Source organism: Sorex araneus, chromosome 1, assembly GCF_027595985.1.
Source record: "Sorex araneus isolate mSorAra2 chromosome 1, mSorAra2.pri, whole genome shotgun sequence".
NCBI lineage: Eukaryota > Metazoa > Chordata > Mammalia > Eulipotyphla > Soricidae > Sorex > Sorex araneus.
Genome location: NC_073302.1, coordinates 267,943,587 through 267,971,106, shown reverse-complemented (window position 1 = coordinate 267,971,106; position 27,520 = coordinate 267,943,587). Strand labels below are relative to the sequence as shown.

The window sequence follows — 27,520 nt, the reverse complement described above, 5'->3', positions numbered from 1 at the left end:
AAAGTAACACAATACACGTTATTTTGCAACTCAATTGAAAAACTATTGCTATAGTTTGAATCATAAAAGTTTCTATTTAAGGTTAGTACATATAGAGCTATTTAATTTTATCCTTGTAATGCGTGCATGGTCTTGGGACACGGGCGATACCAGCATGCTTTCTGCCAAGATGCGACCCGGGTGCCCCCACGTTCATGTGGCCGCTCTGCGGCTGATCAACCACGATCCGGAGGCCAGCTAGACTACTTTTGGTACCAGCAGCTGCTCGCAGAAATGTCTCTAGACTGTGAACTAAGCAGAGCCCCATGCTGCCCCAGGAAGGGAAATGATGCAATTTCTAACATAAATCTCTCTGGACTTAGTTACTAAAATACTAAGAAAAAACTTCATATCTCTTCATTCTCAGCAATGGAAAACTAATTATCAAATGCTTCTTTTTCAGCAGGGCTGTTCTTTGGGGGAAAAACTCCAACAACAATAGTGAGTTTTGTGTTGAAATATGGAATGTAATCAAGGTAAAGAGAAAATGAAGTGAAATTTATCAGCTACACAGGCGGGGATGGAAGGGCAAGATGGTGGAAGTTATACTGGGGATTTGGTGGTGGAATATGTGCACTGGTGAAGGGACGGGTGTTCGAGCATTGTATAACTAAGACATAAGCCTGCAAGCTTTGTAACTTTCCACAGGGTGATTCAATAAAATAAATTAAAAAATAATAATTATTTTATCCTTGTATCTGAAGTCTCTTTCAAATCGATCAGCTTATAGCTTTACCAAAAATTACCATGATTTCACAAAATGTCATCTATGAACAAAATTCCAGGCAACTAAACCTCACTATTTGATCACTTCAGATTGTGGATGTTATATTTGCTAGGGAAGTTTTCAGAAACTAAATGAAATGGGACTCCTAAGCCCTCCTCAAAAACAAAATAAAACAAAACAAAATCCATAAACATATTAGATACTTATAAGTATCTAATAACTCCAAAGTCCGATTTTTTCCAGACTGGGTTAAAAAAATATAATCCAATATCACGTGTTACTTATAAAAACTTAAGAAAAATGAGGGGCTGGAGTGATAGCACAGCGGGTAGGGCGTTTGCCTTGCATGCAGCCGATCCGGGTTCTAATCCCAGCATCCCATATGGTCCCCTGAGCACCACCAGGGGTAATTCCTGAGTGAAGAGCCAGGAGTAACCCCTGTGCATCGCCGGGTATGACCCAAAAACCAAAAAAAAAAAAAAAAAGAAAAAAAAAAAGAAAAATGAATAGATTAAAAGTAGAAGGATGGGGGGGGGGCTGGAGTGATAGCACAGCGGGTAGGGCATTTGCCTTGCACGTGGCCGACCCGGGTTCGATTCCCAGCATCCCATATGGTCCCCTGAGCATGGCCAGGGGTAATTCCTGAGTACAGAGCCAGGAGTGACCTCTGAGCATCGCTGGGTGTGACCCCCGCAAAAAATAGAAGGATGGGGTCGGAGAGACAGCATAGGGGTAAGGCACTTGCCTTACATGTATATGATGCTGGTTCACTCCCTACTCTACCCCAGCAACACACGGCATCTCATGAGTACTGCCATGAGGACTTAGCACAGAGTCAGGAATAGCTCCCAAGTACCACTTGGTTCTGGCCCCCAGACCCACTCACTTGGCTCTCAGGAAACAGAAGGATATGGGGGGTGGGGGGAGCTGTGTTGTAGGGCTTGGCTGGGGGCCAGAAGCTGGGGTTGACCAGCTCTGGAAGTTCATGAATGGGCTGTTCTCAGTGGCCTAAGTGTCAGGAGTCAGTCACTAATGTGCTCAAGTTTATGCTGAGTGAACAGGGAAGATTCTGAAAGGAAGAGAACAGGGTCTGAAAAATTAATGCAGAGCCAGAAACACAAAGGTTCTCACCACGTAAGAGCAGAGTGAAGGCTGGCTGCCAGCAAGGCACCCCACAGACTGACAGCTGCCAGGTAAGGGTCACAACCCCGTGAAAGCAAATCAGTTCCATATACTGCAAGAACAGATTTTAAATGCTGACCGGTCCCATGCAGCCCTGGGAGGGAAAGGTTTTTTGTCCGCATCCTTTTCCCCTCTCAGCAGCATGGCGACCACTACCATTTAGTGCCAATTGGACAGAGAGGTAGGAGCTTGCAATGATGGGACCCATGGGGAATCTCGAAATGGGGGGGGGGGCAGAACCAGTCCTGCTTCCTGCCCTCATGAGACCCCAGCGGCCTCCCACGAATTGCTCCCCCGCTCCTGAACAGCTATGATCCCAGAGGCACACAAACCAATCTCGGAATGCAGTGGCTGCTGGCAGAAATACCTCTGGACTTAATACCAGAATTCCAAAACTGGGAGGCCAACTTCACAACCGTGCTACATCATATGCTCTTTGTTATCAACAATAGAAAACATACGATCTAATGATGCCATTCCAACAGGTCTGACTGTTGGGGGGAAAACTTCAAATAATGATAGTGAGCTTTCGGTCAAAAATTGAATGTTATCATAGCAATGAGAGAGTTAATTGAAAATCATCTGCCACACAGGCAGAGGGGGAGAGGGAGGGAGGGTGTCTGGGGTTCTTGGTGGTGGATCATGTGCACTGGTGAAGGGATGGGTGTTTGATCATTGTATGACTGAGACTTGATTCTGAAAGCCCTGTAACTGTTCTCATGGTGTCTCAATTAAAAAGCATAAATAATAATAATAATAATAATGATAATAATAAAATTTCCAAAAAATAAAAAAAATTAATTTTTAAAAATAAATAAATAAATAAATACTGACTGGAAACAGGGTGATGCTAAAGAAAGCTTTTGTTGGGGCTGGAGTGATAGTGTAGCAGGGAGGGCGTTTGCCTTGCATGTGGCTGACCCGGGTTCAATTCCCGGCATCCCATATGGTCCCCTGAGCACCACCAGGAGTAATTCCTGAGTGAAGAGCCAGAAATAACCCCTGAGCATTGCTGGGTGTGACCCCAAAAGCAAAATGAATAAATAAAGCTTTTACGTATAAAGGACAAAGTGATACTATATATTCCTGGACAGATACACATTAAAAAAGAACCTCCAAAGTTACCATATTTATCATATGTGCCTCTAGAGAGGTAAGTGAATAGGTCTTCATATAAGAACAGCATTACAGAGGCGAATCAAGGGAACATGCATTTTATTTGTTGTATTCTATTAAAGGAAAATATGATAAAAACATATTAGAAATTGGTAATCCAGTGCTGATATTAGGATGCTAGTCATAAAATGTGCCATGAAGGGCCAGAGAGATAGCACAATGGATAAGGGATCTGCCTGGCGTGCACCTGGGTTTGATCTGTGACATCCCATATGATCCCCTGAGCACTGTCAGGAGTGATTCCTGAGTGCAGAGCCAGGCATAATCCCTGAGCAGTCTCAGGTGTGGTTAAAAAAGAAAAAGAAAAAGAAAGAAAAAGAAAGCTTCTATTTTCTAGATCTTTTAACCTTCTGAGGATGACAATGATGAACAGTGGGGGGGATACTTGTATATTTTATACAAAGAAAAAAAACACCCTAAAAATAACTCTAGTAAGAACCCAGGGATGAGGCTGAGTGGTAGAGGCCTGGCTTGCATGCAGAGACCTGAAGGCTCAATCCCTGGCACCAACACACACGGCCAAGTGCAGTGCCTGAAGTGATCCCTGCTACCCTGAGTGCTACCCCCGCCAGACCCCCAAGGAAGTCACATGAGCAACACAACCGAGCATGTGACCGCTGCACACCACAAGGAAAATGATGATAATGGCAAGGATGGTAACAATGAAGGGAAAAGAAGGGTAAGGAGGGAAAAGGGGAAGAAATATAATGAATTTCAATGTCTATCCCAATAGGAAGTGAAGAACTAAGCAAATGGGAAGATATTCTGGGTCTGAGTGCCAGAGTATTCAGTATTGGTGTCAATTCATCTACAGATTCAAAGCAACCTCAGTCAAAATCACTATCAGATTTTTTTTTAAGGGGCAGAAATGGTCACAGAAATCACATGGAAATGTGAAAAAAGACAGAAGGACAAAAAAGTACTGAAAATGAACAGAGCTGAAGACTAGTCCCATCTAATATGAAGACATTATTATTATTATTATTATTATTTTTATTATTATTATTATTACTTTTTTTTTGGTTTCTGGGTTACACACCCGGTGGTGCTCAGGGCTGACTCCTGACTTCCCTTTCAGGGATCACTCTTGGAGCACTTGGGAAATCACCTGAATTCTATAGGGTGCTGGGATTGAACCCGAGTCAGCTGCTTACAAAGTAAAAGCAAGAACCCTACTCGCTGTTCCAGTGCTCTGATGTTATGAAGACGTTATAAGGTAAAATAATCAAAATGGTGTGATGTTGACACAAAGAAGGTCACTGGAACCAAACAGAAAGAGGCACCTACCGATGACGAGGCACCTAATCATGATTTTATTCTGAAGGCAACTGATGCTAGAATACTTTGGTTTCAGTATACACGCGAATGGATTTCAATGTGTATCTGGCAAAGTAGACAAAAATTAAAGATCTCAAGCTATGAATGTCTAGAAGACAAAACTTCTGTGACCTTGGGTTAGGCCAAGATATTTTAGATATAACGCTGAAAACAAAACCCATAGTTGTGTTAATAATACACAGTAAGGGAGCAACAAATGGCAAAGGCAAAGAACTGGAGAACTGGTTCACAGAAATGAGTTTGTAGGGAACGATGGAGTGGTGGATGGGAGATGCCCTTGGGAATTTGATGGAGGGATAGGGTACTCTGGTAGTGGGTGTGGTGTTGGAATAATGTATGTATGAAGCCACTATTATCAGTAGTACAAACCACAGTCACTGTCACTGTCATCCCATTGCTCATCGATTTGTTCGAGCGGGCACCAGTAATGTCTCTCATTGTGAGACTTATTGTTACTGTTTTTGGCATATCCAATACGCACGGGTAGCTTGCCAGGCTCTGCCATGCGGGCGCGATACTCTCGGTAGCTTGCCGGGCTCTCCGAGAGGGGTGGAGGAATCGAACACAAGTTGGCCTCGTAAAAGGTGAATGCCCAACTGCTGTGCTATTGCTCCAGCCCACAAATCACAGTATCTTAATAAAAATTTTAAAAAATGCAATCCATGAAAGAATAAGTAATAAATTGTAGTTGATAAGATCTCAAGCCCCTCTAGGAGTATTTCTGTTTTTTGGCCCACTTGGTGGTTAGAGTACTTGGGGTTGCAGTACTCAGGGGACCATGTGGTGCCAGTTGTTCTGGGGACTGAACCCAGATTCTCAAACATGTCAAGCAAGCACTCTGTCACTCTGCCACTGAGCTGCCTCCCCAGCCAAGAAAGAATAAGCATCAAACTCGGAACAGAAAATCTTTATGCTGAAACTCAGGGAGAAAGTTACATTAGTGAGCTGAAGCTCTTATTTTGGGCCACGGCCCGGCAGTGCTCAGGTCTCGGTCCTGGCTCTGCACACTGGGATCTCCTGGAGGGATCTGGGGACCACACGGCATGCCAGCGACTGAACTCGGGGCGGATGCATGCAGGGCAAGCAACTCTCTGTACTATCGCTCTGGTTCTGTGAGTTGAACCAGAAATATCTCAGATGTCCAGAAAAAATGTAGTTAGATACTGATATAAATAAGGAAAGGGTAAAAAAGGCAGTGTAAAATGTCTACATGTTCTTTAAATGGCATAAACTCAGGAAAATAAAAGCAAATCATTTAAAAACACATTTTAGTTAAAAACTTACAAATGCTGCCAAAATTTGCCAAACTTGCTTTGTTAGTTGATATTCCTGGAAATCAAAGCTTTGTCTTGTCTAGTCTGCATTTATATTTAGTCTGGACATTTAATCTCCCTTTGATCTTATTTTTGTTACATGCTGTATATAAGTTGTTTTATATAATGCTTTAACATTTCGTTGAAAGCTAACTGTAAAATAATTTTGAATTGTGAAATCATTTTGTACTAGCAAACAGATTATTTTAGAACTGCCCAGAGAGTATACAAAAAGGGGTAACCAAGAACTAAATGACCACTGTGATTCTTTACATGCATTTCTGTTAGGTTATTTACCTCTTGTGAAAGCTGTGTAATCTGGTCCTTATGACGCTCTAGGTCTTTTAAAACTGATGAATTCTGTCTCTCTAACTGAAGCACTCTTCTTGCCAAGTGGACGCTAGGTGGATGAAGTAAGAAAAATAATGCTTAGAAAGGAGGCATGCTATTGAAAATATTCAAAACGTACTTATGTGTCTGAACATTCACTTACCATTTCCAAATAATACTTAAGTATTAAGAGAAAACATGTGGAATCAAAGAAAACCTTCAGGTGTCCACAGTAAAAGACCAATATCCCAACAACAAGACAATATTAAAAGTTTCACAACGTAGCAGAGATACATCGATGATTGCAATAATGGTTTCTAGCCTTTGCTACAAAGTGAAGAATAATTACATTAGATGCTTGTTTGGGAAGACCACAAGACTGCAATTTACAGCTTTTCTTCATTTTCATAAAAATCACCCATTTACAAACAAATCAGGCAACCGGTGGAGACACTAATAAGCCTGCACTTTAAGGAAGCATTAGGCTCGCTCTCAGCCCAGGCTCTCCCTGGAACGTGCATCTCACTCGCTTGTCTCTACGCTGCCTGGCTTCTCTCTTGAACACATTTCCCCTCTCTCTCCTCTCACATCTTCCTCAGTACGTTGCAATAAAAAATCAAAACCATCTTGCAAAAAAAAAAAAGCAATAAGTTGACCTCAAGCAAAAGAAAAGTTTATACTACACAGATTATAAAGAATATTGTTATGAAGAGATTTTCTCCTGAGAGATGGAAAGCTGCACGAAAAGCAGAGAATATCTATAGTAAAGGCTAAGATTTTGTATGAAAGAAATCATGGTAAGATGACACGTGTGTGATCATCCTATACTGGGCATAATCTTTAGTATTTATTTTGTATTTGTTTTATTTTTCTTTATCTGGGGGCTACACCTGATGGCACTTGGGGCTTGCTCCCAGCAGTACTTGGGAGGGACAATGTGATGACGTGAATCTAACATGGGGTTCTTGCATACAAAGCTCATGGGCTAATCCTTTGAGCCGTCTCCCCCACTTTAATGTCAGTGCTTAAAATCACTTTAAAAGGGAGATGGTCCAATTCCTTTTATGTGCGTGCGTGTGTGTCTGTGTGTGTGTGTGAGTGTGTATGGTGGTGCATACTTGGGCCACACCCAACAGTGCTGAGGGGGCAGGCAGGCTGATTCCTGGCTTGGTACTTGGGAGTCACTCCCAGAAGTTCTCTGGGGTCCATGCAGTGCCAGAGATTGAGCTTATGGTTCCTGCATGTAAAACATATGTTTAAGTCCTTGGGTGTTATCCTCCTAATTTTATTTCTAAAACACAATTTGAAAAAAAAGAAAAGCTTTAAGTATGATATCATTCCTTTTTTTTTTTTTTTGGCTTTTGGGGTCACACCCAGCAATTCACAGGGCTTACTCCTGGCTCATACATTCAGAAATTACTCTGGGTGGTGCTTGGGGGACCATATGGGATGCTGGGAATCAAACCCGGGTCAGTTGTGTACAAGGCAAATGCTCTACCCGCTGTGCTATTGCTCCAGCCCCTCCTCCTAACCATCAAGGATAAACATGGTGCTATTCTTTTTTTTTTTTTTTTTTTCCCTTTTTGGGTTACACCCGGCAATGCACAGGGGTCACTCCTGGCTCTGAACTCAGGAATTACCCCTGGTGGTGCTCAGGGGACCATATGGGATACTGGGAATCGAACCCGGGTCGGCCTCGTGCAAGGCAAACGCCCTACCCGCTGTGCTATCACTCCAGCCCCCGTGGTTCTATTCTTGAACGCTACCAGAAACACTGGTGAAGACTGGGGTAGCAGCCCTGCAACTGTGATTTTATCTTTAAAGTCTCTGCGCATTGTAAGTTCTCTCAGTAAACATTAAGTTGAAGGTACAGATCATTTATGTAATGTTCAGGAGAGAATATAAACATAACAAGCACATTACCTAGAAACAGGCCTATTGAGGTGAAATGGAAGAAAAGGTATTATTCTTCAATAGTATAAATGGTGACACCTCAACACAATTTAATTTAAAAAACAAAATCACTACTGATGTTGAAAAGTTATGTAATTCCAAAGACATGCTCTGCAATTTCAAAAACTCTTAACATTTTCAAATTTATGATATTTTCATGTTCGACTTGAACTATTTTATGAACTGCATAATCCATGGAATCAAAGAAGAGGATGTTTCATAATGTCCAACAGTGAGGCATTTTTGTTCTAAATAAAACTCTCAAACACGGGCAGGGGCAAGCCCCCTCACTTTTCTCCCACGGCCAAGCACTGCTGGGTGTAGGCCCCCAAACAAAGCAGAGCAATAACATATATATAGTCATAAACAGGCTATTGTGTCATCATCACTGTCATCCCGTTGCTCATTGATTTGCTCGAGCGGGCACCAGTCACCCATCCACTGTGAGACTTGTTGTTACTGTTTTTGGCATATCAAATATGCCACGGGTAGCTTGTCAGGCTCTGCCGTGCGGGCGGGATACTCTTGGTAGCTTGCCAGGCTCTCCGAGAGGTACAGAGGAATCAAACCTGGGTCGGCCTTGTGCAAGGCAAACGCCCTACCTGCTGTGCTATTGATATCGGCTTTATCGATAGGCTTTTTTTTTTGGTTTTTTTTTTGCTTTTTGGGTCACACCTGGTAATGCATAGGGGTTACTCCTGGCTCTGAACTCAGGAATTACTCCTGGTGGTGCTCGGGGAATCAAATGGGATACTGGGAATCGAACCGGGGTCGGATGTGTCCAAGGCAAACGCCCTACCCGCTGTGCTGTCACTCCAGCCCTCCATAGGCTATTATGTAATATATAAGATATAAAAACAGTATATATATATTCTGGTATATATGTCCATATATTCCAGAGACTATTTCGCTGTATTTTAATTTTTTTGGTGGCAGGAATCAAACCCAGGCCTCAGGCATGGAAGGCAAGGGCTCCAACACTGAGCTGTACCACAAGCTTATTCCACCGGATTTGTCTCTCCTTTTGTTCTTGGGTTACCCTGGACTTGCTGACTAGAGGTTGATCCTGGTGGTGCCTGGGGTCTATGTGGTGCTAGCGACTGCACCTAGACTTCCCTCCTGTGAAGCAAGCACTCTAGCTCTTTGATTTGCCCAGGGTAGGCCCCTCCCGCCCCGCCCCTATTTGGTTAAATTAAATACCTTGGGGTTATCTTTATATTCTCATTGTCTTATACCTCATATATGTGTAGACTCAGTCTTTTACCATCCTTCCTGTCTCCCATTAAACTTTTTGTTTTGTTTTGTTTTGTTTTTGGGCCACCCCCGAGACATTCAGGGCTCCAGGCGTTACTCCTGGCTCTCAGGGATCACTCATGATGGACTTGGGAGACCATATAGGGTGCCAGGGACAGAATCTAGGTCTGCTATGTGCAAGGAAAACGCCCTATCAGTTGTATCACCTCTCTGGCTCCCACTGATTTTATCTTTAGAGTCTCTGCGCATTGTAATTTCTCTCAATAAACATTAAGTTGAAGGTACAGATCATTTATGTAATGTTCAGGAGAGAGTATAAACATAACAAGTACATGACATAGAAACAGGGCTATTGATGAGGTGAAATGGAAGAAAAGGTATGCAAGAAAATAACGAGACCCAAAGGTTACCTATTACTAACATGTTTAAGATAATGCATCTCAGACATCAAGTTTAACAAAATCAAAGATGCTCATTTGGCTGGGGTGCTTTTTGTCTTGCATGGGAATGGACTCATGTTCTTCTGCAGACATGACATGGTGTCAGTTATCCATGCAAAATATCACATGACATAAAACTATAAGCTTAAGAAATTTGTGGCAGGGAGCCCCAGGGAGGGTTGGGTTGGAGCCCTCCCGCCCCAAGGGACCCATCTCCAGCAGCCAGAAACTTCCAGAACCCAACCGCTGCCATGTTCAAGGCCACTCCACACATGCTCCGGCCGAGCCTCATGCATGAGTGAAATCCCACAGAATCCAGGTAATGTGGAACTTTGTGATCTTGGACTCAAGGGGATCAAGATTGGAGACCCTCTGCCTGCTTTCTCCAGTCTCTGGTGACCCAGGGGTCACATCCGTAAATCAACTCCTGCTGGTGCCAGATAATCTCACCATCGGCCACTGTCCAGATCACATGGCCGTTTCTCCCAAAAGGGAGCATAGCACGAGGTCCCCATAACCATGCCTCCAGGATTCCGCGCCAGGCTGTTTCACATGGGGCGTCCCAGAGGGGGGTGGGTGAGAGCCCTCCCTGCCCCAAGGGAACCAGCTCCAGTAGCCAAAAACCTTCAGAACCCAACCGCCGCCATGCTCAAGGCCTTTCCCTATGCACTCTGGCCAAACTTCACATATGAGTAAACATATTCCTGGACCGCACGGCCACATTTGTGGCCACGCGGCACATCATAAAACACTCGTTACCCATTCTCCATAATTACCATACCACATTTGATAGGGTTCAGATAGTAGGCAACAAATCAGAGGGAAATAGATATATATATATATGCATATATATGTATATATACATATTTTCAGATATATACACCAAAACTCACATCACCCAAACTTTAATATGTTGGTGATATCTTATAAAATGTCTTAATGGCTCCTGCCAAAATAGAACAATCTTCACACTATTTCCTATATGAACCCTTTTTTGTAAGGATGTTCAGCAGTTCTTCATAACAGATAATACGAAATATATCATTTTGGTTGTGTTTTGGGACAGAGATTGGGGTTTGGGATGGAAACATCCCGAATTTGGTGGTGGGATTGGTGTTTGAATATTGAATGTAATCAAACATTGTGAACTAACTTATGAAAGTAAAAAATTTAAAGAAAAAAAGAAATTTGTGGGATGCTGGAGATTAAGTACTCCTAACAGGGCTGCCAGTTTCTACTATGAATTTTACTGATTTCTGGTGAGCCATTTCTGAACAGGTGAATTAACTCATGGAAGAAGGAAGATATTTTATGACATCATGACATTTCTCATAAATTTGTTTTGATTAATAGGTAATTTCCTAGGAACTAGCGCTGACAGGAATGATTCTTACTATAAGCGTTTGTATCAGTGTGATGCACAATGATTATGTGGAGGAACTGTGACACAGGTGGTCTGTAATGGATCTACCGATCACATTTGGGAGGAGGTGGTGGTGGCAACTTTCCAAGTAGTGTTCCCAGATCCCGGGACCCACTCTTGGTGATTCTCGGTCAATCAGGTTGGCAGTTATTGCGGTAGTGCTGAGGATATGGTGCTGGCAGGGCCCTGTGGTACTGAGGATTGCGGGGGGGCCATGCTCAGGGGACCATATGGGATGCTGGGATTCGAATCCGGGTCGGCCGGGTATAAGGCAAATGCCCTACATGCTGTGCTATCGCTCCAGCCCCAAAATAAAAAAATTTTTACTCACTAAAAAAAATAAATAAATATATCCAGCAAAACCTTTTATTATCTCATCTGAACCCGCTTTATTTACTATTTTACTCAGTTTTTTCTTGTCTTTTCCGCATTAAGTCTACTGTACTTACAGCCCCATAAACACAACCTGTGTGTTCTTTGCACTGTACTTTTGCTCTCCGGTATGAAAAAGGCTTGTGCCACCGCTTGATGTCATTTCAAAGTCTTCCCTTATATGCCACTTCCTCTATTTCAGACCATGCTGGATTTTACAAATGTTCATTCCTCTGAATGACATGGTCTAGCAAAACAGGACAGCCCTGAAAAGTCTGATATGGTTCCCTATTTTCATCCCTGTGTCTCACCCGTTTCTCCATCACTTAAGTAACTTACATGTCTGTTGTATTTTTCTGTGGTGCAAACACCTAGGGTCACACAAATGCAAGGCTTGTGCATTACTGCTGAGTTACAGCCCTGGCCCTGAGGAAAACTGCATGAGGAAAGGGATTTTATCATCTTTGGTGGGTATTAACAGAACGACTTGTTACATTCTTCCTTGCTGATTTTAACATGTGAATTTCTTCAATGGAAAACATTACAATAAGCCATATTCTAAGACTGTATAACTTCAAAATCAATGACAATTAATGATCAACATCTAAGCACAGAAGTAAAAACTGATAATGTGGCAGGAAGGCAACTAGTACAGACCAGTTTGCCTCTTCTATAAATCAAACTCGTGAGTCTTATAAATATGACAGTGCTATGGTGAACTGTTTGATGTTACAGGTGGATTCTGCTTAGAAGCCTGGTGGATTCTATTAGAAGTGGGTGGGAGTTTAGTTTAAGTGAAATTCAAAGCAAGACAAATGAAGAATTGCTCAACTACAGCGGAGTTTATGTCTCCTTAACAACAATGAATATACAATGAAAACAAGTCCTTTGCAAGTTCTTTATACACAGTAACTATGGAGACAGTTAGGGAAAATGACTCCTGCTAGAGCTTATTTTATTTTTTTTCTGTATAGAATAAACTGAATTCCTAGGGAAAGAATTGCTTTTATTAGCTGTCTGTTGGGACACCAAAGTAGGCACTGTACACAATACTTCTTTGTAAATATATTAATTGCTTTCTGATTTTACCTGTAGCGAGATTAAGTCAGACATCAATTAAAAACTAATATAAGAGTTTAGCTTTATATCTAAACTTTTAATTAAAACTGTCAATTACTAACTGGCAAAATTATTCTACCAAGCGATTACCTCTGAACTCTCTCATCACTTCTTTCTTGACTTCAAATAAAATGATAGTCTTAGAACTTTTATTTTTGTGCAGTGCTGGGGTTCAAATAGGTTTCATGCATGCAAGGCATGTGCTTTAATGCTGAGCCATCCTGACCCTGCAGATCTAAGAAATTTTTTTTCCCCCTTGGATTTTGGGTTTTGGGCACCAGGGGCTATTCTTGTCTTTGTACTCAGGGAACCAGATCTGGTACCTGGGACTGAACTGGCGTCGGCTGTATTGCAAGGCAAGCACCTTAACGTAATCCTGTACTATTTCTCTAGCCTATGTCTCTTTTTCTTTGTGGTGGTGCCAGAAAGCAAACCTGGGGTCTCACATGTGCAGGGTGCCAAGTCACAGCCCTGGCAAAAAAAATTCTGCTCTTGGGTCTGTCGATGGCATTTACAATTTCCTCAACTGTGTGCATGGCAGTTCTATTCCAAGTCCTTTACTATTGGTACAGTTCTCTCAAAGTTATTCAAACGCTGGATAACGAAGTCCATTTATTTACTTATTTGCTAATTACTTGACCCGGAATAACACTTGACTTTTTTAACATTTCTATACCAGTAGGTCAGATCTATACCGGTAGGCATCTCTAGATCTCTAGTATGGAATTTAAAAAATGGTTCAAGAAAAAAGAGGGGAACAAGTGGTCAAACAGCTCCAACTTGAGGACCCCCGCCACCCCCCTCACCCCCCAACACACACACACACACACACACACACACACACACACACACATGCACACACAGTCCTTGAACAGTCTGTCTGCTCAGAGGCAATTCTTCAGGACCAAGAGTGGTTTCATGCTATCACAGTCACACTTCTATAAGTTTAAACTTGCCACTTGATCATGGATAAAATGCAGGAACCTTTAAAAGGACAAGCCCTAAAACCAACCCAAATCAAATCAGCACAATTTTCCCCCAAAGAACGGGGACGCTGACTCATAGATGAATGAATAAAGGAGAGGAAAACAAATTTTCATACGCACAAAGCTTGGGGGAGAAATCCACATTGCACATTTTCTCTGTTTATCACTTCCTTTATTATGAAGCGCAGTCTACTGTGAAAGCTTCGGGTTCAGGCTCCTCGTGGAATGAGACAGAAACTTAAACAAAGTGTCCATGGCAAACGGTAAATCTTGCCATTTGAAAGGTCTGAAAAACCTTCAGAAAAGCCTCTCCGTTGAGCCCTGCCAAAACAAACAGCCGCGCACACGAAGACCACGACCGACCACGCTAGCAGCCGCTGGGCGTCACCCCCTAGCGCTGCAGGTTCAAGAGCAGAACCAAAACACGTAACCTGAAAATCTTGTTTGCTATTTTCAAAACAGTCATGACCGAAACAAAAACATTACTTCAGATTTTCAAGTTTAGTCAAGTCGAGAAGGGCCCATTTTATTTTAATCTCCTTTAATTGTATAAGCCCTTTTAACTTTACACATGAGCGCGACGTTCAGCGATTGTTCCTATCTTGATTGAAACTTCTGAGTTATTAACCTCGCTTAATAATTATCACGCGCTTCGGGGGTGTTTTCAGAGTTCTGTTTTTCAAACTAGAAAAATTAATTTTGTTACATGTTTATGGAAAATTGGGATTATGGGCATATGTCTTAAGAAACTGATTGCTATCAGAGAAAGCAAATCTTAAAGCTAGTTTCATGTCCAGAGGGTGTCTTACCAATTCAAAAGATTTCTATTTCCCTTCCCTCCATTTCTGTGGTATCTGGGATCGAACTCAGGGTAGCAGACATTGGGATATGTACTTGATTGATGAACCATATTCCTGGGATCCTCATTTAAAACTTAAAAATATTTTCAATGAAAGAAAAAAAATTGTGCCTACAGGTTTGGGGACATGGCTTTTATTTCTCTAAAACCAACAGTGTGGCGCTGGCGAAAGAGAAAGCTCACCTGGCTGAGTTCGTGTTTTGCGTGCAGGAGGACTAGCTTCACTCCCTGGCACAATGCAGTCCCTAAACGCCGTCAGCAAAATCCCCAAGTGATGAGCTGGGCGTAGCCCAAAGTATTGCTGATGTGGTCCAACAGGAACCCCCGTCCCAAGGAAATAAAAATAAATGGTGCAAACAGTGAGACTGGAACACATCAAAAGAAGCAGAAACAACCAGTGCTGGTGGAGATGTGCTGAAAGTGGACTCCTCATCCATTGTTGTGGCAGGAATGTCACTTCATTCAATGATATGGAATGGCTATGGAAATGATATGGAGACTTCTCAAAAAATTAAGGATTAAGCCTTCATATGACCTGGCCATTCCACTTTACTGGGTCACTTGACTGGTCTTTAGCCAAGAGAGTCCCAAAACATTATTTTGGAAAGACATTTGTCCTCTTGTGTTCACTGCAGTGTTATTCAGAACAGCCAACCCAAGCGGCCAAGAACAGATGAGGGACAAAGAAACTGTGGCATATACACACAATGGAATATGATTCAGCCAGGAGGGAAGAAAAAAGATGTAATTATGCAACTTGCTGTAACATGGACAGAACTTTGGTGTCATGCTGAGTGAAATCAGTCAGAGAGAGCACAAATGCAAAATGATCTCTCTTATATGTGGAATAGAAAGAAACGTAATCAGAGAGTAACAACACGCCAATGATAACAAGTTGGTCTACAGAACTGAGTCCACCAGGGGGCTAGGATGGTGGCTGGGAAGGGACCTTCAGACATTGGTGGAGGAACGCTGACACTTTGGGGTAGGCGCAGTGTTGGGATAGTATGTGCCTGAAACCCTATTACTAACCCCATCACTGTAAATCTCTGTGCCACCAGGCTGCCCCTGCAGGACATGTGGTACTGGAGATGCAACTCGGGGCCTCACACATGGCAGGCACGTGCTCCTACCACTTGGGCTGTGCCACCAACCCCCAAATGGAGTATTGAATAGGCATCTGCAACGAAAAATCAACCACAGGGTCCCCTGCTAAAATTGAATGTATTTAGGAGAAAGCAAGTATAGCCTCTCTGAGACAATCTGCATTCTTCACATGTGAAATGAAAGCAATGGAAACTTAGGTGGATTATAGAACAACTCAGTTGGAACATCAAGAGGACTATTTGCACGATGGAGTTTTTCATTCCATAGCAGCCTATGTCAACATGTAAGACAATTTCAAGGAAACGTATTTTTCAACTATTACCAAGTATATCCCTTTCTTACTAAGTCTCGCTTGTCTGTTTTGGGACCACACGTGGCACGGTGCTCAGGAGCTACGCCTGGAGATGTCTGGAAGACCATGCAGTCCTGGGGGTCAACCCTGTGTCTGCAAAGAAGGCAGTCCAGCACTGTTGTAGCACTGTTGTCCTGTTGTTCATCTATTTGCTTGAGCAGGCACCAGTAACATCTCATTGTGAGACTTGCTGTTACTGTCTTTGGCATATCTAATATGCCACGGGTAGCTTGCCAGGCTCTCCTAGAGGGATGGAGGAATCAAATCCGGGTCGGCCGTGTGCAAGGCAAACGCCCTACCCGCTGCCCTATCGCGGCAGTCCAGCAATGTAAGCCATTTCCCAAATCCTTTAAATATGACCTGAAGCCCCATATATCCAATAGCCACATTTAAATATTTAAGGGGAACAAACTGTATAACTGGGTTATAAAAATATAAAGCCTGAGAAGACAGTTCAAGGGTAAAGCACTGGCCTTGCATGCAAGCCCCATAGGCATTGCCCCCAAACAAAAAGTATGCATACATGATTATTTTAGAAAATTAGGAAAATCACTGATAATCTTGTCACCCAAAGATAACCAAAAATTAACAAAGCTACATTCTGACACAATTATGATATTACTATATTTAGTTCACAAGTCTAATATTTAATAATTCTATTCTGAGTACATCCACAATTGGATATTCTTCCAAAGAATAATTGTAGTTGAGGAGCTGGAGCAATAGCACAGCGGGTAGGGTGTTTGCCTTGCACGCGGACGACCTGGGTTTGATTCCCAGCATCCCATATGGTCCCCTGAGCACGTCCAGGAGTAATTCCTGAGTGCATGAGCCAGGAGTAACCCCTGTGCATCGCAGGCTGTGACCCCAAAAGCAATAAATAAATAAATAAATAAATAAATAAATAAATACATAAATAATTGCAGTTGATAATCCAAAATCTAAATTTTAAGCCCTCTTTTTAATTTTTAAAATCAGTTATAGTTTCAGTCAGATGTTTACAACAGTGCTAATGTTTATGGTCTTAATGTTCAGTTATTACAGCTCTCCCGCCAACAAAGTGCTCAATGTCCTTATGTCGCTTCTAGTCTGTCTCTTTCTGTGCCCGCCCTCTTCCCTATGCTTGGTGCTTTCGGTTTTGTGACCCAAAGTTGGACTGTCTAGGGCTGCAGTGACACTTGCATTGCATGCAGCCAACCTGAGTTGGATCCCTGGCATCCCATATGGCCCCCCGAGCACGCTAGGAGTGATTCCTGAGCGTAGAGCCAGTAATAACTCCTGATCACGACCGGGTGTGGCTCAAAGACAAAACAACAATAACAGCATCAAAAACCCCCCCACAAGAACCCCAAAGTAGATTCTTCTGCTTGAGGGCCATATTGCTGACAGGAAGCTGGGTAGTCACTGAAAATGTCCGTTCACTGCCTATTTCTACCCCAAATATATTATTAAATGAAAATGAAAAGATGGATGTGAAGTTTGCCACAGTGTCAGACACAGTGGGAGTGCCACAGATGTTAATTTGTCAAATTAATATTTATTAAAGTCGCACAGCTGGTTTTGCATCAGGCTAGGGGTATCCCCGCACCTCTCCACCACCTGCCCCCTATTCAAAACTCTACAAGGGACTCGACAGACTTCAGAACTGCATCACCTTCCCACAGGGATCTTCTGTGCCACTGGCCAATTTGGGTGCATATAGTAGGCACTCAATAAAAATTGTTGAATGGGCAAAGGAATTCATAAATGTCCTTTTGGATATCTAGACTTATTTTCTCATTACTCAGTTTAGATGACCTGAGAAGCACTTCCTCAAAATAACCCTCTGGGTCACCATCAGAAGAATGCCTGGCACCATCTGGTAGGAGGTATTAATAGCATGCCCATTAGGCACCTGTTCAAGGCACAGAGATAGCTTAGTGATAAAATCTTTAGAAATATTTGGACAGTTAAGATTATTCAGACTCTGAATCAGTTGTGGTCCTTAAATCTTCACTCTAAACATAAAGAAGTTAACATCTGTTTGTGGAAATTCTTTTTAAAAATCATAAGGCAATAGCGATGATTGCCTTCAATTTTAGTGGCACTTAGCATTGCGGCTAGAGAAAGCAAATTTACAATGGTAAAATTATTTTCTCCCCCTCACCCCCCCACCCGAGAACAAAGATTCTTTTGAAGGATTCAGATGATAAAATACAGAGGATAATATTTTTCCCTTCAAATTTCAATGTTTACTGTTTTACAGAGTGTTTGTCACCGGTTAAAGAAGTCATACCTACAAAATCACATTCCTATTTCTCCCTAGGTAGCACATTTCTTAAAAACAGAGATATGCCGAAATTTTCCAACCATCCTAGGTAAGCCCTAATGAACTTCGGAGGGATCTGGGAAATGAGAGGGGAACTATAACTGATCTTTCGAATAATAGACAGGAATACTTGCATGTTCACCAGACAGAATTAAACATCCATGCTTGTCATCCTTGCGTGTACGTGTGTGGGTGGGAGGGGGTGGGTATTTAGGCCACACCTCGTCATACTCAGGGGCTATTCCTGGCTCTGTACTCAAGAGTGATGCTTGGTGGTGCCCAGAAGGTCACATGTGGACCCGGGGTCCGATACAAGGAAAACACCGTCTGCTACTATCTCTGTGGCCCTTGTTATTTGGAAGGAAATTCTTCATCTTCCTTCCAAATAGTTTAAGCAATAGAAAGACATCAATTGCAGGGCCAGAGTGATACTATAGCGGGTATAGTGTGTAAGGTGCTCACCTGACACAAGGTCAACATAGGTTCTAACCCCTGCACCCGGTATCATCCCCTGAGCCCCACCAAGAGTGATCAACTGAGAACAGAGTCAGAGTAGGTCTTGAGCACCCCTGAATGTGACCCAGAAAACAAACAAAGAACAAAAGACACACATTATTTTCTTTCTTTTGGGGGGCTGGTTTGATTTGTTTTCTGAGGTAGGTAGTCAGAACCATTTGTAGTGCTGGAGACTGAACCTGGTCACTTATATGCAAGGCATACACAGTACCTCACGCCTGTACTGTTCCTCAGCACAGGAGTCACACAATCGAATCATTTTATTTTTAATCACTTCTCATAAAATGGTCTATATTAGAGTTTACATGCTGGGGGTCACGGTATTCCAAGGGGGCCACAGCATGAAATTAGCAGGTTAACTAGTTGGACAAGTAGACAGCGGGAAGGAAACAGTGTTGAAGGGGCCATGGCTGGGAAAAGATTGAGAAACACACTGGTCTATATATTATTTTTGATAGCCATGAAGTCTATCACTTTAAAGTGTTTTTTATTTTTTTGCTTTTTTGGGTGATACACAGGGGTCACTCCTGGCTCTGCACTCAGGAATTAGCCCTGGCGGTGCTCATGGGACCATATGGGATGCTGGGAATCGAACCCAAGTCTGGCGTATAAGACAAACGCCCTATCTGCTGTGCTATCTCTCCAGCCCACTTTAAAGTTTTTTTTTAAAAAAACAGTTTTTATCGAATCATTGTGAGATAAAAAGCTGTTCGTGATTAGATTTCAGTCATACAGTGTTCCAACACCCATCCCTCCACCAGTGTACATTTCCCCAGGGTCTCTCAAATCACCCCCCCTCCCCCATCCCCTGCCTATGGCACATCTACACAATGGAGTACTATGCAGCTGTTAGGAAAAGTGAAGTCATGAAACTTGCCTATAAATGGATGGTCATGGAGAATATCATGCTGAGTGAAATAAGTCAGGAGAGGAACAGATATAAAATGACTTTAAAGTTTTGATAACAATATTCAAGTTAAACTTGGTTTTCTTAGTAACACCTCTCTTGTTTAGAGCAATTCGTATAAAAGGAAAAGACGAGATCACTGCTTTGAATCTTTAAATATCCATATGAAGAGACAGTCCTACTAGTCATATTACATGGTGGGAGGAGATTTAATAAGGACGTTTAGTTGAGGGGAGCAGGGGACATTCAGGAAGGAGCAGGGGATTAACTGAATAGATTTCCAGTTAGCCTACGGCCAGGGAGAAAAGCAGCAATCCTGCCCCAGTGAAGGAACTCCAAGGTTTAGAATCTTCAAGTCTGTGTTTGCCTTTGAACATGTATCTCTGTTTGTCTCGATGTCTCTTTGCCTTTCCACTGTGGAGAAGCTCATTTTCTCTCTTGAACACGCACTTCATCTCTTTCTCTCCCCTCACAGCTAAGTGTAAATAAAAACTACTCTGGTGGTGTATGTAGTAGAGCAATAGAGAAAATGACTTTCTTCATTTCGGAAAGAGAGGCGAACACAGAGAGGTTTCCAGGTCAACACAAAGATTTCAGATTTGATATGGTCGGGAATGGAGCAGTGAGGACATTTTATAAAACTGGAATAATTTAGGGGAGAGGAGAAATGAGTTGGGTGAAAGATACTAGCTAGAGGAACTCAAAAGCCAAGTAATATAGGCATAATTTTCCCATAATGCTTTAAGCAGTACCTCATAAGACAAATGGCACATCTTGGGGCAAGACAGATAGCACAGTGGATAAGGTAAGGCGCCCGATCCCCAGCATCCTATATGGTCAGGCAGAAGTAATTTCTGAGGGCAGCACCAGGAGTGAACCCTGAGCACTGCCAGGTATGGCCCAAATCCCTCACCCCCACCCCCGCAAAAATCTTCCTATAATTTTCCTGCTTTCCTGCTCTTCACAAAGTCCTTTTACAGTCACCCAAAATAAATATTCATTTATTTAATCTCCCTCCCTCTCCCTCTCCCTCCAACCCCCCCCCCCCCTCTCTCTCAAAAATGTAGACAGGTCGATTAAGAAAAAGGAGAAAAGGGGCTAGAGTGATAGCACAGCGGGTAGGGCATTTGCCTTGCACGCAGCCGACCGGGTTCGATTCCCAGCAACACATATGGTTCCCTGAGCACTGCCAGGAGTAATTCCTCAGTGCACAAGCCAGGAATAAGCCCTGTGCATCGCCGGGTGTGACCCCCCCCAAAAAAAAAAAAAGAAAAGAAAAAGAAAAAGAAAAAGGAGACAATAGAGTACAATGAATTAATTTTAATCAGTAAACTTTTGGCACTAAACCTATCTGTAAACACCTCTACTCTACTGACCATTAAATTCAATGAAAAATATATGAAACAATAACAATTGTGAACCATTTACTATTATACGTGCTAAACATAACTTTGTCACTTAACACATTTTAAAGTGTTATTACATTTAGCTTGAATAGATAAGTAAAAACAAATGTATACTGGTTTTACCTTTGTTTTAGTCGTCTTTTGGCTGTTGTGGGAACATTAGCACCATAGCCATAGGAAAAAAGAATCCTTTCTGCCTCATCTTCATTTTCAACTGGAAAATATTAAGTATAATGATGTCAAATAACACTTTTTTTTAAAAGAGCCTGGTATAAATTGAAAAAAAAAATTGGTCATAATAATGAACTGGTGAGCATAAGAATATTATGATCTAATATATAATCTCAAACAGCCATGTGTAACTAGATGCAAATTTTTTTTAAAAGTCTATGCATGCTTGGATTGTTTCCATTAAATTGTTTTAAAGGTGTAAGGGATTGCATCATATAGTATGTTAAATTTTCTTGTAAAAAAGTATAATTCTGAATGCCTTTCATTCTGCTATTCTGAATGATTAAAAAGATTATTTTATGAAATGAAAATTATGCTATAATGAAAAAGTAATGATAGCATCAATTTCACTGCTTCCCTTCTTGATATAAGAAATAACTTTTTAATTATGAAAGATACTCATTATTTTTTATCAGGAGAACAACTTTATCTTGTAATAATGAAATTATGCAGTTAAGTAGGCTACTCTGTGAAGAAAACGTTCAATCTCAAGAATGAACTCTGGGGCTGAGAATGTGACTCGCTAGTAGAATACATGGTTAGAAAGCCCCGAGATGATTTACTTTTTAAATCCAGCTTTTGAACAGCATTCTCCAAAGATAATTTAGCTAAAAGATCAGCATTTTATGGGTAAAAAAGTTTATAAATGCTAATTTATTGAAGCTGGTAGTAAAAAAAATTTAAACAAAGGTCAGACAGTGGTGGAGGGAAGCTCTCCTTGGCCGCAGGACTGGAAAGCCTCGCTCAACAGTATCATGAACAATTCTGCAAGCCATCGTATCTTACACATTTTTTAATTTTAATTTTTCTAACTTTTTAATTGAATTACTGTGAGGTAGACCCTTACAAAGCTGTTAATGATTGGATTTCAGTCACACAATATGCCAACACTCACCCCTCCACCAGTGTGCATTTCCCAGGACACTGTATCCCCAGATTTTCTCCCATCATCCACCACCCCCAGCCCCCTGCTTGAGGCACTCTCTCTCTCTCTCTCTCTCTCTCTCTCTCTCTCTCTCTCTCTCTCTCTCTCCTTCCCGCCTCCTTTTGGGCATTGTTACTGTCACTGTCATCCTGTTGCTCATCGATTTTGCTTGATCGGGCACCAGTAACATCTCCATTGTGAGACTTGTTACTGTTTTTGGCACATCAAATACGCCACGGGTAGCTTGCCAGGCTCTGCCATGCGGGCGGGATACTCTCGTAGCTTGCCGGGCTGACAGGGACGGGGGAATCGAACCCAGGTATGCTGTGTGCAAGGCATTGTAGTTTGCAATATTGATACTGAACAGTTATCAAGAATATCCCTTTAACTACTTTAACCCTCAGATCTTGTCCAGCATGATCATTCCCAGCTATTATTGTCATACTGGTCTCTTCTCTATCTTACCTACCCTCAGCCTCCCACACTCTTGTGGTTAGTTCCAACCACTGACCAGTCCTCCTAAGCCCTGTTTTCCCTGGCCATGGATATTAGTCATATGTGTGTGTGTGTGTGTGTATATGTGCATGTATATACTATATATGTTATGTACCACAAATGACTAGTCATTCTATATCTGTCCCTCTCCTTCTGACTCATTTCACTCAGCATGATACTCTCCATGTCCATCCACTTATAGGCAGATTTCATGACTTCATTTTTCCTAATAGCTGCATAGTATTCCATTGTGTAGGTGTGCCATAGTTTCTTTAGCCATTCATCTGTTCTCGGAGACTCAGGTTGTTTCCAGATTCTGGCTATGGTAAATAGTGCTATAATGAACAAAGGAGTGCAGATGGTGTGTCTCCTGTGTGTTTTTGGGTCCCAGGGTATATTCCCAGAAGTGGTATTTCTGGGTCAAATGGAAGCTCAATTTCTAGTTTTTCTAGGGCTTAGACCTCTACCTAACACCATGCACAAAAGTCAGATCAAAATGGGTTAAAGACCCCAACATCAGACCAGAATCCATAAGGTACACTGAAGAAAAGGTCGACAAAACCCTCCATGGTCCTGAAGCTAAAGAAATCGTCAAAGATGAAATGCCACTGACCTAACAAGTGGAAGCAAAGATAAACAAATGGGACTATCTTAAACTAAAAAGCTTCTGCACCTCAAAAGGAAGAGTGACCAGGATACAAAGATACCTACAGAATGGGAAAGGATATTCACCCAATACCCTTCTGATAAGGGGTTAATATCAAAGGTATACAAGGCAGTGGTTGAATTCTACAAGAAGAAAACATCCAATCCCAATAGAAAATGGGGCGATGAAATGAACAGAAACTTTGTCAAAGAAGAAATTCGAATGGCCAAAAGGCACATGAAAAAAACATTCTTCATCACTAATCATCAGGGAGATGCAGATCAAAACTATAATGAGATATCATCTCACACCAAAGAGACTGGCACACATCCAAAAGGACAAAAGCAACCCGTGTTGGCGTGGATGTGGGGAGAAAGGAATTTCCACCACCATCATTGTGGTGGAAAGGCCGACTGGTTCAGCATTTTTTAAAAACAATATGGATATTTCCCCAAAAACTAGCCATGGTATTTAAATAAAGCATCTTAATTAAAAGGTAAAATCATAAATAAAAAATAAAGGATTTTATTAGTAAAATAATAACTTAAAAAATAAACAAAAATTGTTAATAGTTCTAAAAAGAGTAGGGACGGAAGTGTTTTCCTTAAAAATGTCAAGAACAAAAACATTGAAATTTTCCTCTGGCTATGAAACTACTAAATGGTTGTATTAGTTTGGTTTTCATTGCATTACATTTCCCCCCGCCGCTCATTTAGTGAAACCATTTTAATCAGGGCATTTATTAAGAATTTTAACAGATTTGTAGACTTGTTAAAAAAAAACCCAACAAATCACTTTACATATAATATTTTATACTAACCTAAAAAAAACTGATTAAAATTTTCAAAAATAGGGGCTGGAGCAATAACACAGCGGGTAGGGCGTTTGCCTTGCACGCGGCCAACCCAGGTTCGATTCCCAGCATCCCATATGGTTCCCTGAGCATCGCCGGAAGTAATTCCTGAGTGCATGAGCCAGGAGTTAGCCCCGTGCATTGCCGGGTGTGACCCAAAAAAAGCGAAAGAAAAAAATAATAAAGAAAAGAGTTATAGATGTCAGCAGCGGTCACAAGTAGGATGAGCGGGCTTCCTAATTTGACATCCAGAAAGCTGCCCTTTTTGCCTTTCCTCAGTGCGGGGGGACTGAACCCAGGACCTCAGAACAGCGAGGTAAGTGCTCGACCACTGAGCTGCATCTCTATCCTTAGCTGTGGAAAATTCTTTTCTAGTGTTGAATTTCCTTTGCACTACTTGTACTTGCTGCCACCTTGAAGGCCTTTGAAAACTAATCTCACACATCCAAATAATGTACTATTTGATTTTTAAAAAGGCAATTCAAGTATAAACAGGATGCTGTGATTTGCCATGGTTTTAAACCTTAATAAGGTAAGCCTAATTATCTTCATGTCGGCTGAAATTTGCAGAAGTAGATGATAATCATTTGAACATTTAAAATGTCAGAGCACTAAAAAAAGAATGCTTTATCCATTTTTTTCTTTCTTTCTGGTTTTGGGGCTACATCTGGCATGTTTAGGACTTACTCCTTGCTCTGTGCTCATACCTGGCAGGCTTGGGGAACCATATGGGGTGCTGGGGACCAAACCTGGGTCAGCCAGGTGCAAGGCAAGTGTCCTACCTGCTGTACTAACCCTCCGTCCCTTAAGCTCTTATCTTTGAAATTTCAGGGTTTTTTTTTTTTTTTTTTTTTTTTTTTGCTTTTTGGGTCACACCTGGTGATGTTCAGGGGTTACTGGCTCTGCACTCAGGTATCACTCCTGGCAGTGCTTGGGGGACCATATGGGATGCTGGGAATCGAACCTGGGTTAGCCGCATGCAAGGCAAACACGATACCCGCTGTGCTATTGCCTCTAGCCCCAGAAATTTCAGTTAATCAGTAAGTATTCATTAACCAAGGACAGGAACATTTTTATTTCTACTGTTAACAAATATAGAAGAACCTAGTTTCTTAATCTTTCAGTGTCAGTACATACATATATATAAAAATATAAAATTCTAAGTTTTTTAAAGATGGTTTATAAAGTATCACAGCAAAAAACTAAATTTGATATTCATTCTATGGTGTTTATTAAGAAAACATATATATTTATATGCATTAATGTATTATATATGGGAAAAGGGCAGATTTTTATACATGAAAAATATATATTATACACATGGGAAAAGATGACAGAAGTGTACAGCACAAGTCCAATATATGAACTCTAAATTAAACGTGGTACTTATTTTCACATCACAAGTCAATTCATCGTCCATGAGTTAGTTGTACTTTATACATTTTTGGAGAGAGTTTGGCCATGCCTGGTGTGCTTGGGAGTTACTCAGGGTACCATGTTGCATGCAAAGTAAGCAGCTTAATCCCTGCATATCTCTTTGGCCCCTAACGCATGCCATCTAATGAAATTTAAGAAATATGGGCCAGAGCAATAGCACAGTGGATAGGAAAGCTGCCTTGCATGCGACTGACCAGGTTCAGAGTTCAGCATTCCATATAGTGCCCCAGCCTGCCAGAAGTGACCCCTTGGCACAGAGTCAGAAGGAAGCCTGAGCATCAGCAGGTATGACCCCCATAACAATATTAAATCACTGTCAATGTCACTGTCATCCAGTTGCTCAACGATTTGCTCGAGCGGGCACCAGTAACGTCTCCATTGTGAGACTTGTCGTTACTGTTTTTGGCATATCGAATATGCCATGGGTAGCTTACCAGGCTCTGCCGTGTGGGCGGGATACTCTCGGTAGCTTGCTGGACTCTCCGAGAGGGGCGGAGGAATCGAACCAAAATTAAATACAGAATTAATTAATTAAAAATGAAGAAAAGAATTATATGATGGGGTATCTCAATCCCTATCAAGATACAGAATACTTCAACGTTTTGGAAAATTCTCTTATAACTCTTTTTCCCACTGATATCTTGGTGACAATTATATCCTTAGAGGTAACCACTGCTGATTTTTTTTTTCTCCCCCACAGATGACTTTGGCCTCTTCATAAGGCCAACCATATAAGACTTAGTGATGTGGGGACGCTCCTTTGCGGCCCCGTGCGAGATCGACCCCGGAGGCAACTGAACCACTTTGGACACGAGCGGCGCCCCCAAAATGCCTCCAAACGGTGTGCTGGGAGCTTCTGGCCCAGGCGCTGCCAGCGAGTGATGCAATTACCAAAAGAATTTTCCTTGGACTTCATATAGAAATCCAAAACCGCGCGGCTGCGACCTAATATCTCTTGATTGTCAGCAACGTGTAAATGTTCCTTTTTGGCAGGGCTTACCGTGGGGGGAAACTCCAAACAATAGTACTAAGTTTTTTGTTGAAGGGTAAAAGATTGTAGCGATAGAATTTTAGGCAGAATTTTCCCTGGACTTTATATAGAAACCCAAAACCGCGCGGCCGCGGCAGCCTAATGTCATCTAATCGTCAGCAATATGAAATGGTTCCTTTGTAATGGGTTGGACTTTGGGGGGACCATAATAGGGTTAAAGTTTGTAGCGACGTGTAATTTCTGGCTGTACTTTCCCTGGACTTTATACAGAAATTCAAAGCCTCGAGGCCGCTGCCATGGCCGCGCAACCTATTGTCATTTAATCATCACCAATATGAAATGGTTCCTTTTTAACGGGTCGGACTTTGGTGGGAAATCCTAACAAGAATAGTAAGTCTTTTGCTGAAATATTGAAGGCCACCAAAGTGGTAGCCATCTCTATAGACTGAACTAAGCCATATCCCCACGCCGGCTGAGAAGAAATATCCTTCTTTCTCGGGAAGAAACGCGGCGTGGCGTTAACCATAGTATGATGTCCATTAAGCTGACATGGATCTGGTGGTGTGGGAATGGGATACAAGGGAATAAATTATTATGTACTTGGAACAGCAGGACGCTGGTGGAATCTTGAGCCGGGGCCGATACCAGTGTATTACTTTTGGTTCCAGAAACTGCTTGCAGACATTCTACCAGACTATCAACTAAGCCAGAGCCCCACGCTGGCTGATGACGAGAAATAACCATCTCTTTTGGTTTGTTTTCCCTTTGTCAGGCAGCGTGGTGATTACTAAACAGGCGTGATCTCGGTGGCGCGGGACGAGGGGGGAAAAAAATA

General features: G+C 42.0%; 1 protein-coding gene across 1 annotated transcript in view; it reads right to left on the bottom strand.

Moving 5' to 3' along the window:
- PIBF1 (progesterone immunomodulatory binding factor 1) overlaps positions 1-27,520 on the bottom strand; it is a 187,499-nt gene that overhangs the window by 68,482 nt on the left and 91,497 nt on the right. The window contains exons 13-14 of the mRNA XM_004604006.2: positions 21,231-21,321; positions 6,073-6,175 (exon numbers count right to left, since the gene is read on the bottom strand). Of these exons, the coding sequence (XP_004604063.1) occupies positions 6,073-6,175; positions 21,231-21,321 (194 nt within the window). The remainder of the gene's footprint in view (positions 1-6,072; positions 6,176-21,230; positions 21,322-27,520) is intronic.